The sequence below is a fragment of the Pagrus major genome, chromosome 8, assembly GCF_040436345.1.
Source record: "Pagrus major chromosome 8, Pma_NU_1.0".
In the NCBI taxonomy this organism is placed as follows: domain Eukaryota; kingdom Metazoa; phylum Chordata; class Actinopteri; order Spariformes; family Sparidae; genus Pagrus; species Pagrus major.
The window spans coordinates 22,485,946-22,504,641 of record NC_133222.1 but is presented as its reverse complement, the minus strand read 5'-3'; the positions used below and the strand labels follow the sequence as shown (position 1 = coordinate 22,504,641).

Sequence of the window (18,696 nt, the reverse complement as noted above, 5' to 3'; positions counted from 1 at the left end):
GCCTATAGCTCTGTCAACACTTACAAATGTTTATTGTGGGTAAAAGCTGACTTTCTTTCTGGAAATTAGCTTGAATCTGTCTGCTTGGATTTAAAAGGTCACTTCAGATGAATATTATACAGACACCTCTCCACCCTGCAGTCTGACAGTAGAGTTCAGTCAGAGCTCAAACCTTTTTGATGGACAAGATAAAGTTTTTCCGCTGATGAGGTGAAAACACAATCTTCATCACATCCTGTTTGATGTGATAATGTGGGATAGTTTGTCCTTTGTAATCACCCTGACTGTAGGAAATCAATGCTGATGTGAGGAAAATCTATCTGACGACGAATCTGAAGGAGAAAATATTTGAAGTTCTGTTCAACTGAAGCTTTACTGAAGAGAAAGCAGCACAGCAGGAGAGACGGCAGCGCTTCTTTAACTCGGCTGAACAACTGTTCACAGTCTCTGCCTGCAAATCCCTGCAGTGTCCCTCCAGCTGTTGCCATTGTTTCCAGATGGCAGAAAGAGAAATAGGAAGAGAAAGAAAGAGACAGCCGGTGATGAAATGAAATGCAACTCTGGGCTGTTCCCATCTGGGCCGTGACTTTCTGAACCTCGCCGTCCAGATGAAGAGATGCAGAGGATTTAGAGGGAGGCTGCAGGTATGTGTGTTTGTCTCCTTCGTAAAGTTCAAACCCTCAAGCTGTGAGCTGACGGTGACTTTCAGAGAAGATTCTGCATTCTGACAGCATATCAACTCACAATGAAACAACACTCCCTTAAAATGACATTAATTTACTCTTAATTTACCCTTAAAAACACAACAAACACCTCAAACATCTAACTGGTGTTTGTGAAGATCACCAACAATCAGAAACTGAAGAACAATGTACTTGTTAATTGCACAAAATATATAGCAAAACATGGAAGACATGAAGCAGGAATGAAAAGCATAGTGGAATATGGTAGAGGCAGTTATGGATGCCATCTGTTATAGATCAGTAATCTTCTCACCTGCCTCTATAATATCAAATGCTGGAACACAGAATGATCGATACATCATAGTGTGGTCCATGACGGAGCAGAGAGCAGTGAGACTGTCCTCAGAAGTAAAACAACATCACTTGTTTCAGCAGATGCCCCCAATGACATTTTTTACATTCAGGTGACAAAGACCTCCAGGAAGTGTTGTATTTATGACAGAAGCAAAAGAGGAAGTCAGGTGATCGGCTATAACGAAGATAATCAAATTGTTGTGTTTCCATGTGCCTATTCGTTTAAAGATGATGCTGAAGGTCCCCTAACAATAATAAAGTAGTCATTTCAACCCAAAACCAAACCACGTCATTATTGAGCCTAAACTCTAACTCCTTGCGACCAGTTGAGCAACATTACCACAGAAGAAGAAAGTTGACATGAGTTCAGTAGAATCTGGTGATTCACTCAATAAAAATGTCTCCAGTGTCCTGACCTTTGTTGAGTCAGGAAGGTGTTTGTTCAGTAAAAAAGAAGAACTCAGACAGAAACCATATTGTAATTCCCTGACGTGGTTCATGCTTCCAAGATATTTTTTCAGTAGGTTAAGAGGTTTTTCTCCAATAATTTGTGCTGCAGAATAGTTGGATCGTGCGGACGATTTGAGCAGTTTTACAGAGAAAAGGGGGAAAAAGACTGATAAAGAGATTGACCAGATTTTGGAGAAGAATGAAACTGTCGGCAGTCTTAAAAAGTTACTGTACGTAGTAAAAAAGAAATTCAAATATTTTCAATTGTAATGTTGCAAATTATTCTCATAAAACTTAAAGAAAAAGATATTGTCCTCAGCAGTGGTCTTAATGATCCGTCATACCTGTGGGCCTGTGTGTGTTTCAAATACCCCCAGCTTGACAGACTTGACCATAGCAATGTGACATCAGGAAACAGATTTATTTTTCAAAGCAACTTGTAGAAAATTCTCTTTTATGTCAAGATGATAATTTAATGTACAGATCTAGTTGGCAGCAACCATCAGAGGACAGCAGGCGTCTTACCGTCAACACAGGCCGGTCTGGCTCGTGTCGTCCCGGCGATCTGTCCCTTCCTGCAGGCGCAGCGGGCCGTCTGACGGGCGATGGTCCTCCTTGGCTGGCTGCTGTCCCGGTCCAGGGTGACGATCTCACAGGTCCCTGCCGCCAGCTGACCTGAGGATTCAGAGGAAGTAAATCATGTAAACATACGGTATGTTTTAACTGTTTGTCAACGTACAACTACAGCGCTCGTCCACTGATTCACAAGGTGTTAAATGAGGCTCACTGTATGACTGCATTAAACTGAGTGGTAAAAACTAACAGAGCGTGTTTGGAAGACACCAAAGAAAGTTTGAGAAAGAAATGGAGGTTTAGCAGCACTTAAAACTCTATTACTCTCTTCATTTACATTAATTTTCTGCCAAAATAAAGGAATATCTTCTTAGGTCCATGGGTGTGTGAAACATTGTTTTCCTGCTGTTTTCTATTTTCTCTCTGAGTCACATTCGTTTGTTTTGTTATTTCCCTCATTAGTGTCACCTCTGACAAACTGCTGCAGTTTGAAACCAGAGCACGGTTTACAGGCCGACTGAAAATAAAATCATTTTTTGTCAACGTCTTCTGAATAAACAGAATTAGGTTCAGTTCGCAAAATTATTATTGAAAGAAAGGAGTGTGTAAAACAACAACATTAATAAACAGGTTTTTCTGTCTTCGGTCTCAGCAGAAATATGATGATTAAAGGCCTGTGAAATAAGATGCTGGTGTAAGATCAGGTGAGTCAGGCAGAAGAATTCCTCTTCACTGCAGCTGTGAAGCTGAACGAGTTTAAAAAACTGTTTGTTTGACTGACGGCTGCTGGACGTCTGAACTGACTCACAGCTGATTATTTCCTGTCAGTTTTGTTGCTGCACGTCAGTCAATCTGTCACTACACTGACCACATCTACACACACTCATCCAATATTTTACATAAATTACACCAGAGTAACCATAGAAACAGAATCAGGCTCTCTGATAGGCTGATAGGCATCTGTTTAAAGTCATATTCATTCTCCTCAAACTCTAAATCAGAGCTTTAGTTAAACTGTAGGCAATGTAGCAAGTACTGATTTCACTAATTACATACAATGACCTCTACTACCTCTGAGAATATCTAGAACCTCTTTAAATATCTCAAGATCCTTCTCAAGGACATCTGGAACCTCTTTAAGGATCTCAAGAACCTTCTCAAGGACATTGAAAACCTCCTTGAGGACCACTATAACCACCTCAAGGGCCCCAGGGACCCTTTCAATACATCTTAAATCTCCTGAAGGCAAGGACCTTCTTCTAGGACCTCTTCCAAAACAGCTTCGGACTGAGCTCTACAACCTCCTCAAGGATCTCTGTAACCTTCTCAGGGACCCCTGGGACCTCTTCGGGAACCTTTACAACCTTTTAAAGGACTCCTGGAACCTGTTAAAGACCTCTTATAGCTCCTCAAGGAGCAACAGCTTTTCAGGAAATTCTACAATCTCCTTGAGACATCTCTGGAACCTTCTCAAGATGTTTAAACCTCAAGGACAATTTTACAAGCTCTTCCAGGGTCTCTGAAGCCTTCTTAAGGACTCTTGGGACTTTTTATGATCTCTTAAACCTTCTCAAGTAAAGCTATCTCAAACTGTCTCAAACCAACTTAATAACAGCTGAAACCTCCACAGAAAACATAGAAACCCTTCAGGGACATAAAGTCTGTCAAAGGATCTCGCAAACCTCCTCCAAGACCTCTGCAACCATCTAATCAAACCCTGGAACCTGTTCAAGACCTGTTCAACCTATATCCAAAACCTCTTCAAAGACCCCTGTAATATCTTCCAAGACAGCGAACAGCTTTTCAGGGAACTCTAAACTCTGCTTTAGGTTTCTCTGGAACATTTTCAAGATCTTTTAACTTTATTAAGAACAGGTAAAACCTCCCCAAGGAACCCTGCAACCTCTTCAAACAGAGTCAGATCTTTTTCACAACCTTCTCAGGGACCTTTCCAAACTTTTTAAGGACCACTGGACCTCTTAAACCTCACCAAGACCATACTTGCAGCTCTGCACAGTGTTTTCATCAAAATGGCAACATGCTCACAGTGACAATGCTAACATGCCGTGTTCACCAGCTTAGTTTAGCTTGTTAGCATGCTAACATTTGCTAATTAGTATTAAACACACAGTAGAAACCATAATAATGGACAGGAATTTTTTAGTTTAAAATTACACAGGACAAGTCAGGAGACCACCAAAGCAGGGTTCATCTTCTGGGCGACATGAATGGATTTACAAAAACATATATTCAATAGGTCAAGAATGATTTAAATGTGGACTGACACTGCCTTCCAGCCATGCTGATAGCCAGGATAAAAGTTAGAAGAAATACTATAGACTCTGGGAATGTGGATAAATACCCAAAAATAAAGCATTATTATACAGCATTATTAATTCAGCTGAGGCAGAGGCTGAATGACGGCAGGATGAATGTTGGGTGAATCAGACGGGACAGAAGCCTCAGGGGTTAAGAGGGGGTGTATTTGGTTGCTGTGGTGACAGCATCATCTCCGATTCAGCACCAGGTCCTTTCTCTTTCTCTCAGTCTGGAAAATGGTTAAATAAGGGGAAAATTTCCCAGCAAGACAAAAAAAGACGATCAGCAGGAGGAGGTTTGTCCATCCAACTAGACCTTAACAAATGGGGGACAGAATTCCAAGAAACAGTCATGTGGATAGGGTAAAAGTAAATCCTTACCACATCACCCAACAAGGCTGCCAAACCGCCAACCGCAGCTTGAGTTACACCAGTGGATATTTTCAAGAAGACCCGTGGACATTTCCAGACGTTTTTGTGGAGTCAAATCCAGCTATTTTTCACGGGAAGTCGGACCATCTTCACCCAAGATTGATTGACTGATTTTAAGCCAAACCATGATGTTTTCCTCACCTTGACCAAGTGTATTTTTCTTGTCTGAACCTAACCAGACCATAAGCACAGCATTTTAACAAGAGAGGAACAGAAAATTCAACCTAAACTATTTAAAGTTGCAACATAAAGAAACATTCAGTTTTCTGTGGTTTTGCAGAAACGTACCCAGCTCACTTTTTTCTGTTGAGTGTTGCGTTTTTTAAAATCTATTCTGTCATTTCTCCAGCTGTAGCTGTTTTAAGTCCAGACTGTGGAGGTGAAAAGCTTCAGCTGACACATGATGCAACAGCAGCAGCACTCAGGAGCTGAGAGATTTTGATGCGGTGAGCGGCGTTCGCTGTCAGCAGCATCTTTGTGAAACATGACTGAAGACACAGTGTTGTTGTTGTTTCTATTGGCTGCTGTCCATCAGATGAGTTACTGTTCAGGAGGAAGATTAATGTCTGTAAGACTGTCCAGAAGACACACAACACTTCTAAAGGGAAATTACATAATCAAAACAATATGGAAACAAAGTACTTCCCTAAAAAAGGCGATTACACTATTTAGATGACTAAACCAATTTCACACATTAAACAGTACTACTCAGCCCTGGAGGAGCTTTAAGCCTATGAAAAGAAGCCTGGTAGTGATGTCATGTTGATGACAGCCACCAAAACATGACATAAAACCTAAAGTTTCACTCAGCTCCAGACTCAAGAAAGCAAGACTTTGAAAAAAAAACTGGTCATTAAGCAGAAGGCGCAATAAATCTAAAGGAGCTCTATTGTTTTTTCTTGTAAACAAACAAAACTTTTGTTCACATTAAGCGTTACTCACCAAAACACATTTTTGTGTGCTCTTGAAGTCTAACAAAACAGTGCACATTCTTCTTGCCAGCCTTCGTTGGTGAATCACAGCATATCTTGTTATGTTACTGCCACATGTTGATCAGTGAAATACTGGAAAAACAACTCCTCATAGCGCTTCTAGAGGTTTAAAACTCCACAGGGATACTTGAGCTCTGCAGACGTGCCACTTCATATATATTTATAAGTATGAGACAGTGACCAGTAACACTCATCCTATTGGCCTTTAAAAATCACATTAAAGTTATGATTGTTTTCAGTCCAGGTTCATTTGACGAAACTTGTGGTTACCATGGTAACAGCAAGTGTGGTTCAATACTACAAAAAAAACCTCTCTGAGCAGCTACTTTGTTAGAGATGTGACAGAAGAGCAGCTGACGTGCAGCCAAACGAAAAAAGGTAAAATGATCTGTGAACAAAAAATGTTGAAAATGATCAACATTGTTTTGCAGACACAACCGCGCAGACAAATGTGTTTCCTGTGCCTGCTTCACAATAAAACGGCCTTGTGCAGTAGGAAATGCTGAATCTGGATTAGCATTACCATCAGCATTACATTACATTACATCATGTCCTGTGAATCCCCTGAAGGTTACCTGAATTGAGCAAAAAAATGGCGTACTCTGCCACAAATGATGAAAACTACTGTATTAAGGTTATTTCTGAATTTAAATACATTGGCTGGCTCATGTAAATCTTAAAGGGGACATATTATTCTCATTTCAGGTTCATAATTTTATTTTGGGTTACAATGAGAATGGGTTTACTTCTTTAAAAAAATCAGTTTTCTCATCTTCAACAGTGTTTAGCTCCTGTTTTTTTCCCCAGTCTCTTCTGATTGGTCAGCTCACACATGCCTGAGCCAGCGCCACTACCAACAACAGAGCAGCTGTGCTAAATCAATTCTTACGTGCCAAACTAGCTACTCTGCATAAATCATGCAAATGTTTGACGTGGTGACGCAGTGTGATACCACAAAGTCACAAAATTAAAGGCGGGACTACTGACGAGGTGTTTCAGGAGCAGAGTTTTCTTTGACCTTTGTAACTTTCAAAATCTTTTACATGCACAAGTACAATTATAAAACACAGATGGAAAGGTACAAAACAAGAAAGCATCATAGGTTAAAGATTATACCTTTTAGGGAGTTCAAACACTAAAAATGTAGTCCGACCAAAGAAACAAACAAAATAGAAACAGAAGAAAATAAAACCATGTAATAATACCTGTGTGTACATTAACTCTGTCAATTATATCCACAAGTGAAGATCATTTTTAAAAGGGTACTGGAGCTGGAATAAAATAACCGGAGAGCTACAGAAGCTTTAGACTAACTGGACCTCTGTGAGCTCCAGTTTAAAGTATTCATGTAAAACATTAAGTAGTAAGTGGTTCTGATTCATGAAATTCAGATTTAACAGTTTGAAGTTTCCTCTTAAAAACACCGACTCTGTTCACATCTCCATGTTGAGACTCTGCAATTTTCATGGAGCTCATAATTACATCTGACAGCCTGCATTAACATGACTGCTGCTTTCTGTCTGATGTGTTCACCCCCTCCTGTTAGCCTCCAGGCTACATGGGAGCTAATAGACTATCTCATCTCTGTCTGAGACCTCCTCCTCCTCCTCCTCCTCCTCCTCTATGTATGAATACAGACAGACAGACCTCTATGAGCTCTGTGGAATCAGCAGTTTATGTACATTCATGTTTAAAGGGTCAAAGGTCACGGTCTGACTGCCAGTGACATTGCATGCAGAGGAGAGGACGCTTTTAACCTTCACTTCTCTGCTTGTGGTCAGATCTAACACAAAGGTCAAAGGATGGAAGCTAATACACACAAACCACAGACGAGTGAGAGGCTGAGGTCAACAAAAAGAAAAGGAGGAGAGTATTTGATGGAAAAATAAATTAAAACCTGAAGTCTTTATTTAAATTTGTCCCTGCCTAGTAATTAAGTCAACATTCTGCAACAGGAATTAATAATTAGTGAGAGAGAAACATGAAGCCGCCCAGACTATATTTTGCTTATGAGGAAGTGTTTTTTTAATGAACATCCCCGCAAAGTGCTCACTGGCAACTTCACCATTTTCTTTACAGTTTCAAAAGATGAGACAGAAAACTACAGCCTGCAGTGCATTAGCTTAGCTTAGCATAAAGACTGGAAACTGGGCCTGGCTTTGTCCAGTCAACAGTCTCTGCATCCTTATAGCTCACAAATTAACACATTATATCTTGTGTTATCTTCTATCTGACCTGTTGATGTATTATATGTCAAAGGACACTGAATTAGGTGATTTGGGATTAGACTGCTACGTGGGATTAACCGACAGGAAACTGAAGCTGTTATATCTGTGCTCTCTTCAAATCCACCAGACTACATTGATAAAAACAGTAATTTTACGTCACAGAACATGAGAGTTGCTGGTCTGCCGCTGCCTCGATTGTATAGTTTGTTTGTGACTTCAGTGTTTTATTATTGATAGCCCCTGAACAGTGACCTCTCTCTACCTGTCAGTGAAATCGTCATTGTTGCAGTGTGACACCAGAGACCCTGGGGGCTCTCTCGGTGCCTTTTTCCAAAATATCTCTCTATCACAAATGTGCGTTGATGCGGTTGCGATACTTTTGATGTGAAATATTTGCAGGCGAGCATTTGTGTAAAGACCTTAATGCATACAACAAACAAACTTTAAAAACTATTATTCACTGTTTTGCGTAGGATTATGTGCCGGGCTGTTTCTTGGCAGTGAGCATGTGTGAGACAACAGACTCTAGGAAGTGTCTGGTCCAAGCCAAGAAATAATCAGATTTTACTATTCTATTTTTGTACTGATTTAAAAAAACACGAGATACAACATAAACATAACTGACCTTTGCTGGCTTTAGCTTAATATTATACAACCAAACATGACAGCAGGAATAATGTTGCCTTTTAATTATTTTCCAAAATGTTCAACTATTCCTTTAACAGTTAGCTGAGTTAGCTAGAGGACTTTCATTGTCTAAACCTAACCCCACACAGGACTCAGGATGTGAAGCCTGGTCTGCATGGCTGACGAGCTCAGAAAGCTTCACTGTCCAACCTCATTGACTCTTTATTGAATGAAATGATGTAGAGTCCTGAGAGGGGAGTTAAAGTAAAGAAGCTAAGAGCTACTGTGCCTGAATAATGCTATCATGATCACGGCTGGCAAGTGTGTAAGTGGTTAGCTCACTAGATTAGCTTCTAGATCAAAATATTTCACAAAAATCTTCAGTTTCATTTTGCTGTGCAAGTTTGCCCTTCAAACTGCAGTCTAAAAGGTGACAAAAATAATGGTTCAGATCATCTGGATCACTTTCCGAGCTGCAGTATGTTCTTTAAACGTCACAGCTCGATTTTCCTCTTCCAGTGATCCTCGACCCTCGGAGCTGCTGAGATTGAGACGCCCCGGAGCTTTCTGCAGTAATTGGGATTCAGTCTGCATGTAGATGTGATGTAAAAGACGCTGCTCGCTAACAGGTATCCCATGGTAACCAGAGACAGCAGCAGAGCGGCGGGCTCTGTTTCCTCGTTAGCTGCCGCTCATCGCCGGCCTTCTTTAATTCTCCATCTGCGGCAGCACACCAAGATGAAAAAGTTATTGTTTCTGGTCTTTGACAGTCTGAGCAGAGGATGCTGGGAGAAGAGGATTGAACAGTGCGCCTGCTGGAAACATGAAAGAGACACAGCAGCTAAATTCAAAATAATAGTTAATAAAGACTGAAGCTTGCAGCTGCAGGTTTGTTGTGGAGCTGCACATTCAACTGTTTGACAAGTTGCTGCTTTTTCATTTTATAAATTCATTTAAGAGTGTAACATGAAGGACTTCAGACTAAGCTGAAAAAGGCTGCAGGAGTTTAATAGCCGAGAGTCGAAACAAATTCTGAACCAGTGCTTCCCAACTGACTGCACTTTAAAGCATGTTTAAAGGGTGAGCATGAAATGTGTGGGTTTTTAACAGACATGGAATATGTTGTGAACAAAAAACAATCAAACCATTTTCCAGAGGGGAGGACGTCCAGCCCCCCTGCCGAGTATGTGCAGCTACGTCTTCCACAAACCTCAGGAAAACTCTGCAATAGTGTCACTTTCATACAGAGGTTACATTAGGACAACTGAGAAAACTCTATCTGCTGATGAAGACTGCGAGATGTAGCTGAGAGCTCAGAGAAAAAGTTCGTAAGTAGAACTGAATTTAAGATTATTTTGTTAAATTACCTCAAGGTTTTCAAGATCGAGAATAAACATTCTTGTAGTTTTTTTGCCTTCTTGTGGAAAATTAAGTTTCACTGAATTTGTTCATGTTTCCAAAACTAAACATCCTGATTAGAGATAGACTGATTATCTGGCCCGATATTCAGCATTTCACAATGATCAGTAATGGTGGTCAGATTGCTGATAAGATAAACTAATTTCAAATAATATGAATCTGCAAAGTAACTAAATTTATCAAATACATGTATTGGAGAGGAAGTATAAATTAGCAGAAAATGGAAATACACAAGTAAAGTACCTCAAAATCGTAGTTAAGAACAATACTTGAGTAACTTGAACTAAGGTTCATTCCTTCACTCGTTGTTCAAAAAATTTGACACGAAGAGTTTCCTTTTTACTCCAAATGAATATTAGCCCCACATATCAGTTATCAGTCTCCTTGATTTCTAATAATCGGTATCGGCCCTGAAAAAGACATATGGGTCGACCCCTCATCCTGATGTTCCACTCCTGCTGACAGTCAGATTGGGTGTTAAAAAATGGGAAATATTTTTTATGGGTCAACTAAAACTCAAAACTTTCTATTTTTGAAAAATGCAGTTTGTCCACATGCAGTAGAGCCCAACCAACATGCCATCTTTGGGGCCAATGCCAACACTGATATTTGGGAGTAAAAATACTGACATACAGTATCAGCCGATATACAGACATTTGTGGCAGTGATCCCTCAAATGAGATTTTCAAACACTTTAAAATAACATACATAACTGAAACTGAAACAGTAAACTTAACTTGAAATGTAGTAATCATAAAACCACCCAAAGAATTGTTTTCTGCACCGTGTCCATTAAAACCAAAAAGTTTTCTGTGATAGAACAATATCTGCCGATCATATCCGCCAACTGATGTATTGGTCGGGCTCTAACCTGCAGGAACATTTTATTACCTTCATAAAGAAATTCTCCCAAAGTCTTATTCAAGTTTTTATATCTTGTATAACTTTATTATTATCATCATTATTCCTTTCTTACAGCAGTAAACTTGCTGTGATGACTTCCTTCATGCCGGAATTGATTTCCTCCCTCTGATCCCTGCGGTTTGTCTCTGCAGTAAAACATTCATTTGACTTTATGATTCGGCCGAATGAATCCTGTGTGTTGCAGCATAAAGACTGCAAACAGCTTGCTCACATTACAGCAGAATAATGAAATTACAATGCGTTGTTTTCTCTGCTCGGACTGCTGTTTTCTCAATCACAGCTGACATGTAATCTATTTATGAATGAGAGGAAGGAAAACAAAGTGACATGTCGTTGATAGCTTCTGTTTGAGCTTTTATTATCTGTCATCTCCTGTAAATTCCCAGCAAATTGAAAATAAGAACAACAGTCACAGAGCAGGAAAACCGGAGTCACTGTGTTTGTCCCGGGAGTGAAGACAGAAGAATAATGATGAGGCTGAAATTGGTTTAGACGCAACGCGGCGGCTGTTTTCTGATCCTCTGATGACAGTTAATGAGTCTTTGCAGCAGGAGACAAATCCAGAATCCAACATGAGGGTGGACGCAAAGTCAATCCGCTTGGAAACAAAAGGGACTTTAATAAAAGTTGTTGTTACTGTTGGAGGTGTTTAACATGATGACTGAGAACAGATTTACGACAGGAAGTGACACGACCGGCACCAAAACAAACACATCAAAGGTGGACTGTGGCTGCTATTTTTTCTGTTAATACCTTCTCCAGCTCATGACCTGGAAATTAATTGAAATCTGCCATTGTCAGGGATGTTCAGAGCCTTCACATGTCTCGGAGGCGACACGGGGGGTGGGGGGGGGGGGGCGGACCGGTGAATCCTGGTTGTGAGTTTTTAACAGGATCAAAATAATGATGATGAATAAATTAAATAAATATGTTTCTATTAAATACGTTAAAAAGGGTTAAAAAGAAAATATGTGCACATACACAGACAGATGTTCATAAAATAACTGTAAGAAACTCATCAGCTTGTGTTGGGCAGCTGCTTCTCAATCTCCTCCTCGTGTGCAGATGTTTCAGATAATCAGCTGCTGCAGAAAGAAGAAAATCATAAAATCCGGCAGCTGCTCAGTCAGAGCTCAGACAGAATCAGCAGAGCAGGTTCAGGTCTCCTGTGATGCTGCAGAGACTCTTATTTTGAAAAGACTGTCAGGTTAAACAGGTGAAATATCAGATTTTTCTGCTGCTAGAGCTCTCTCAATCAAAAATCTCTGGAGGAGTCTGGTGCAGCGCCAGACCTTCTGGAGGAGTAAACACCCGTAGTCATATTGGATTCTACTCTCATCCGAAACCATTCACTGACAGTAGGAGAGATTAGTGATTACTTTTTAATTTTTGGGATTAAAAAGTGGATTTTTCTTCACTCCTGTTTATCAGCCTGACCTGACCCAACCTTTGCTGACATCCGACCAAATGAAACGCACTGTTACTTTGAGTAAACTCGTGGATTTCTCTGAGTTTGAACATTGTTGGAAACGTTTGGGATGACGTAAGTAAACAACTTACTTTACTTTTCAGCTTTAAATGTAGTTTCTCAGAAAGTAGTCAGTCCCTTGAGTTTCTGACTTTGCTTCCTGACTTTAATTCCTGACTTTGCTGCTGCAGAGACTCTTATTGTGAAGTCTGTTCGTGTCAGTGCTGATTCCTCCGCCACACAGCGTTTGATCATCTTGTCTTTGTCTTGAGGGTTGGGACGTGTATTGTAGTGCAGTTGAGGGTGTTTAAATTTTTAAATACAGTTTCAGTCGTGCTCAGTGTTGAATCACTCGCTGACGTTCCTCCTCCGGATGAATTTATTCAAATCCAATTACACCCTCTGCAGCTTTTTGCTCCGTTAATTTCTGTTTGTGTTTTCCTTTTTCTTCTCAGCTGCTGATTTTCTCTTTCATTCAGACACAGTGTGTTCATAATTCCCATGAATATATGCTCGGCTTAATGGAGCATTGAGAATTCATTTGGACTCTGAAGGCTCCTTTAGGTAAGCTTTCGACACTGCAGGCACAACAGTGTATCTGCTGCATAATAGGCTTGTTTCCAGGATCTAAATGAGCTTCATGAGCAGGCAGAGAAAAGAAAGGAGAAACTCAGTAAACAGAGAGCATGAGGGAATTAAATTCAGTCTGTAGTTTGGGCTCATTAAAGCTTTCCACACTGAGGCGATTAATGAAGAAAGGACAATAACAACGGAGTCTTTATGTTCTTTAAAAGGGTTAATTTCATTTCCCATTTGTGTTTTTAACGGAATCTGAATCTGATATTTCACCTGTTTAACCTGACAGTCTTTTCAAAATAAGAGTCTCTGCAGCATCACAGGAGACCTGAACCTGCCTAGCTGAGTCTGTTTGAGCTCTGACTGATGAATTTCAATGAGCAGCTGCTGGATTTTATGATTTTCTTCTTTCTGCAGCAGCTGATTATCTGAAACATCTGGGGGGGAGTCAGAAGCAGCTGCCCAACACAAACTGATGCTTTTCTGCATTAAACTCTACGAGAGAGCAGCCACTGTATTAAAATAAATCTGTTTTATGATGTGATCACTCTAAAGTTAAGGTTTGGTTCGGTTTAGGCGTTAAGTTAAGGGAAACAGTGGTTTAGGATCAAATTACCATTTTATTTAAGTTAGAGGACCTTTGTTGTCATGATTAAAGATTGACTTAAAAAATGAGATGGGGCAGCCCTTTAATCCTGATGATTTTACATTAAAATGCATGAGAAACATTACTGCCTCCTTCTTGTCTCTTTTGCAAAAGAACTGAAGGATCAGACTGGAATATAAAATGTTCGGTTGATGTTTCCTGAAATTAAAACTCGGTCTGACTCTTTGACTCAGCCTGTGTTTAATTCAGTGTTTGTACTCCAAACTGTCCTCTTCACTTCACATTTATAATTTTCCGAAGTTATTAACGCTGCTGCTCTCCTGCAGAGCCTCTCTCTGAGGGATAAATTCAACATTACAGAAAGCTCTCATAACGAGCTGCGGACAAACCAGCGAGGACACCTGAAAACCATCACAGACGATCATTACTGCAGCTGAGGAGGGAAGAAGAGACTGTTTGATTTTATTTTGTTCCTGTCCTCTTTAAGTAAAAGCCGAGTGGATCCATCGTTGCGACAAATGTAAAAGCATCCAAAATTTAAAAAACTGTCGATATGTAGCACAAATTATATATCAGGTTTGGTTTAGAAGTTTAGAAGAGGGGCGGACCAATCAGATTCTTTCGAATTTATTGTATAGTGAGAAAAAATGATTTAAAAACAGCATTTGTCCCCAACCAATCATAGCTTGCCACCTTTAATGATTTGCGTGACATTGAGGTGTATGGGCTGTCGTCCTCGAAAGGTGTCGGTGTGTAGTATGTTGATAAAGATTCTTCGGAGGCAAGGCGGGGTTGATTGGATAGAACAATCTTTATTGAAACAGATTTCAAGCCAGCGTCCGAACCAGAGTGTGGCCACTCCCTGGTATTCTCAAATCTTGGCAAAGTGATGCCCAAAATACTTTGCCTTCTGCTCTATCAGAACTCCTCTCAGACCCTCAGTCTTAGGAGATCAACCAAAATCACCCCCGTTCTCTGGTGTGTGTGTCTTTTTAGAGTCTATTCGCTCAGGCCCGCCTGTTTCTCTAATTGTTTACCTTTTTGGGGAACTGAGGCCCCTCTATCCTATTAGAAAAGGATGGATCTGCATAACATCTCTCTCTCAAGGGAATATGTGTACATGGAGGTGTGTGCGTTACTATGTTGCTGTTAGTCTCTGTATACTTAAATGGAAATGTGTACATTAAATCAACCCTGAGTCCTCTTCCTATCCTTAGATGGAAATGTATACACTGAACCTCTGAATCCCTCAGTCCTTGGTGTGGGCCTCTTCCTTTAGCTATTCTCTGAAGCACACTACAGAACTAATGTGTTGTTATCCTGAACATGAGATCTCTACATTGTCTCCTTCCCAAATATACTTAAATGAAAAGCATTTGGTCCTGTCCTGTCACTCAGAGCTCAGAAGGTATAAGAAACACTCAGACACTACAACATCATCAGGAAGGAGGTGCTAGGGCTGACTTCCAGGACCAATTATGTAAACATGGCGTCCACAGTGTGTTCCAGCCAACGATGTTTCAATGAAACAGAGGAGACGGAGACAGAGAACCATTCATTCATCTGAAAGCTGCTCAGTGGCGCTTTGAAGCCAAAACAGGCTCGACTTCCCAGGTATGAAAATACCTTGATCTTCCGCGTTGTGGAGCCCACAGAGCGTGCGCACTAGACTTCGATTTAATCTCGTGGCGTTTCTAGACTTTTATTGGACCAAATGGCTCAAATTGTGATAGTGAAACGAGTCATTTTGCGGGGGTTGTGAAGCTAAAAAAATTTTTATGTTTTACAGCGCTTCTTTCACAATGCTCTTTCCTCTAGCACTTCATCATGTTTACAGCTGAAGAGAAATCTGTGCTTCTATTGGTCAATGTCTCTGCACACGTCATGGAATTTATTCAAGACACTCGCCAGACGGATGAGGGAGGGACACCCTGCTGTGCATTGTGCTGTGATTGATTGTTACGTAAGCTTAAGAGTTAACAGTTTGTCTCAGGCATGGAGATTGTTTAACGTGTAGCTTATGTGTAGTTTGCTTGCAGTTGATTTCCATAACAAACAGCCAGCAGCGGTGGCACTAATACTGGGATTGTGATCTGTAGTTTCCCTCGTAAACACGGCGACTTTTTCAGCTGCTGCTCTTCTTGGGTTACACTCCTCCTTGGCAAAACTCGCCTTGCAGCGACTAAGTAACATTAGTCCAACATCCAAGCTTGGTGTATGTGCAGGGACAGTTTATGGGGCAGGTCCAGCTGACAATCAGCTGCGTCACCACCGCAGGCGGCGGCTGTTTGTTATACAGACCAGCCGCCATAAGAACACAAACACAGAGTATTTGATCTGTGCCATTGCAGTCAAATACAGTTGAAATCATCCATGATGAAATCTCAGTCAGAAACTCTTTAACGCTGCTGGGATTAGTTGTTTCACTGTAATCTATTGATGAGGTAACAACCAATCACAGCAGAGCACACAGCAGAGTGCCCTTCCCTTGTTCCCTTCTTCACTTCATATTTGAAATATGCCGGTAATGTGTCAGCCAACCACAACAATGTTTGGAATTTTGTTGGATTCATGTGTTGTTCTTTCTTTGGTGTAAATGACATCAATGAAGTGGTTTGGTTGTGAAAAAAAATTTAAAGCACCAAAACAATAAATGAAACGCACCCCTTCCAAGCCCTGAGAGTTTAGGAAGTAAGGAAGTGCATGCGCAGTTGTGCACAGTTAATATGAGTTACAGATCAACCCACTGCTTGTCTGGCTGCTGTTTGTTTCGTTGGAATGAAACAGAACATCATCAAACATCTCAGCTTATTTTGTGTGACATTTTACGTGGGAGATTTCTGCAGGAAAACAACTCCCTGCCAAAAGCCCACAACACTCGACATCAGAGGGTCAGCTGCAGCAGTGTTGACATAAGCTGGCAGTAACGACCTGTAGTTATGGAAAGGTTCCCTCCAGCACGGACGGGGGAAGCAGTTTTGAAAAATTTAGAAGCAATATGTATATATATATATAAAGGAAAGTACGTGTTGTTTTATGTTAATATAACATAAGCAGGTGTGTTTTCTAGTTGGAAATGGGATCATGACTGGTTTTAAAGGTGGGTTTTGCCGGACAGCTGTCCCCTCACTAGTACTGCGTACTGGCACTAAAGCTTTTAGTAGTATCCTGACAGTTCTGGCCTTCTTTCATCTCTGAGCATCAACCATCAAGAAACAAAAAGGGGAGGACCACTGAAGAACCTGCACCTCCTCACTGACTCTGTCCTCTTAGTAAGTGTTGACATCAATACTTAAGTATTCTAAAGTAAAATAGGCCTACTCATCATTTAATAATCATATATATCATATGTTGTATTATAGTTATTGTTGTATTGTTATGTTCATCACTTTAATGTTACAGCTGGTAAACTGGAGCTCAACGTGTGAATTTACCCTCAGGAATCATCTGATCTAAATCTCTTAGAATATGCCACAATTGTTTTTTTTTTAAATTATATTTTCTTTTTATTAAATAAATATAGTAGAGTATTAAAGTATGATATTTCCTTCTGAGATGAAGAAGAGTATGATTATTGGAAAGTGGAAAAAACCCAAGTGAAGTACAAGCACCTCAGTCAATATTCAATAAATGATAACAATAAAGTTCATTAACTTTTTTAGTTTGTGAGTGAAACTATTCTCTGGTGTCAGCTTCTATATTATATAATAAACAATTAATCAATGCACTGAAAATAAAATCTATTGATTAATCTAATTTACTGAGATTTATTTTTAGTTTGTGTTTTCCTTCTTTGCAATTCATTTTAAAATCAGATATAATTAAAGTGAGTTTGAGACTGCAGTGCGTGTGAGTGTGCGTGTGTGTGTGTGTGTGTGCGCGCGCGTGTGTGCGCGCGCAGCACGGTGTGAGAGACTAAGGTCTCTAATCTCTCTGGATTCTTCAATGAAAACCAGCGGACCTGCGCTGGAGCTCAGCCCGCCTCCTGAGCGCCTCAGCCCGGCAACACACTCCAGTCCGGTCCGGTCCGGTCCGGTGCGGCCCGGAGCTGGTGTTACTGCTTTTGCTGCTGCTTTATCTGTTTTCAGATTTTTCTATCACCATACCATCCACTGCTGCACGCACACACACTGGACGACATGTGCGCAAAACACGCACAAGTGCGCGCACACATGTAGATTTTAGCCCCAGAAAGCAAAAAATCAGAATAGTAATTGATTCTTCTTTTCACCTCTTCGGTGACCTGCTGAGGCATTGACCCTCTGCACGCACACACACGCACACACACACACACACACACACACACACACACACACACACACACACACAACCCCAAACTGCAGAGCCGTACCTTCTCTCAGGATCTCGTTGTGGAGGAGCAGGAGGAGCACGAAGCAGACCGCAGCGGCAGTCAGAGCCCAGGCCAGCCGGAGGAGCTGCATGAGGGAGAGCCGCGAGCCGCTCGGGGAGCCAAAAAGTCCAAACTGTGATTATCCGCCGGCTGGAGCCTCCTCACTGAGCCTCATCCATCCCGACCCGACCCAGAGGAGGACGGAGGCGAGAGACGGGTGGCATCTCCGGGATATGAAACCACACACGAGCCTGAAGTGACAAATCCACAGTGGAGGAGAGTTTGAGCTGCACAGATGTTTTTGTTTCCCCTTCCAGGACTCTCCGGGTGAAGCCGCCGGGGTCCTCGCCGCGCTCCCGGTGCGTCACGGTGCGCAGCGGCGGCCGGCAGCAGCAGATGCCCGGGCTGATCCCCTCCACCACAGCATGTTCATCAAAGCACAAAATCTGCTCCGGAGATCAAGTTTTCCAGTTTTACGCCTGCAACTTACAGCTCTCTGCGCCTCGCATCCACCAGGAGTCTCCGTCCGCTTGTCCGCGTAAATCCCTCCACAAGTGGAAAAACCGACACCGGGCCCGGCTGGAGCTGCTCAGCGGGCATGTTGTACGTTTCCCCTCCGGGACTGGCTTGCTCGGTGCCCGGCGGAGAGGAGAGGAGAGTGAAGGAGGAGGAGGAGGAGGAGGAGGTGCAGCTG

At 41.4% G+C, this 18,696-nt stretch overlaps 1 protein-coding gene across 1 annotated transcript in view; it reads right to left on the bottom strand.

Annotated features, from left to right (window-relative positions):
• Positions 1-18,093, bottom strand: part of LOC141000974 (uncharacterized) — a 39,316-nt gene extending 21,223 nt beyond the window's left edge. Inside the window, exons 1-2 of the mRNA XM_073471870.1 lie at positions 18,003-18,093; positions 2,013-2,162 (exon numbers count right to left, since the gene is read on the bottom strand). Coding sequence (XP_073327971.1) covers positions 2,013-2,162; positions 18,003-18,093 — 241 coding nt within the window. The remainder of the gene's footprint in view (positions 1-2,012; positions 2,163-18,002) is intronic.
• Positions 18,094-18,696: the final 603 nt, after the last annotated feature.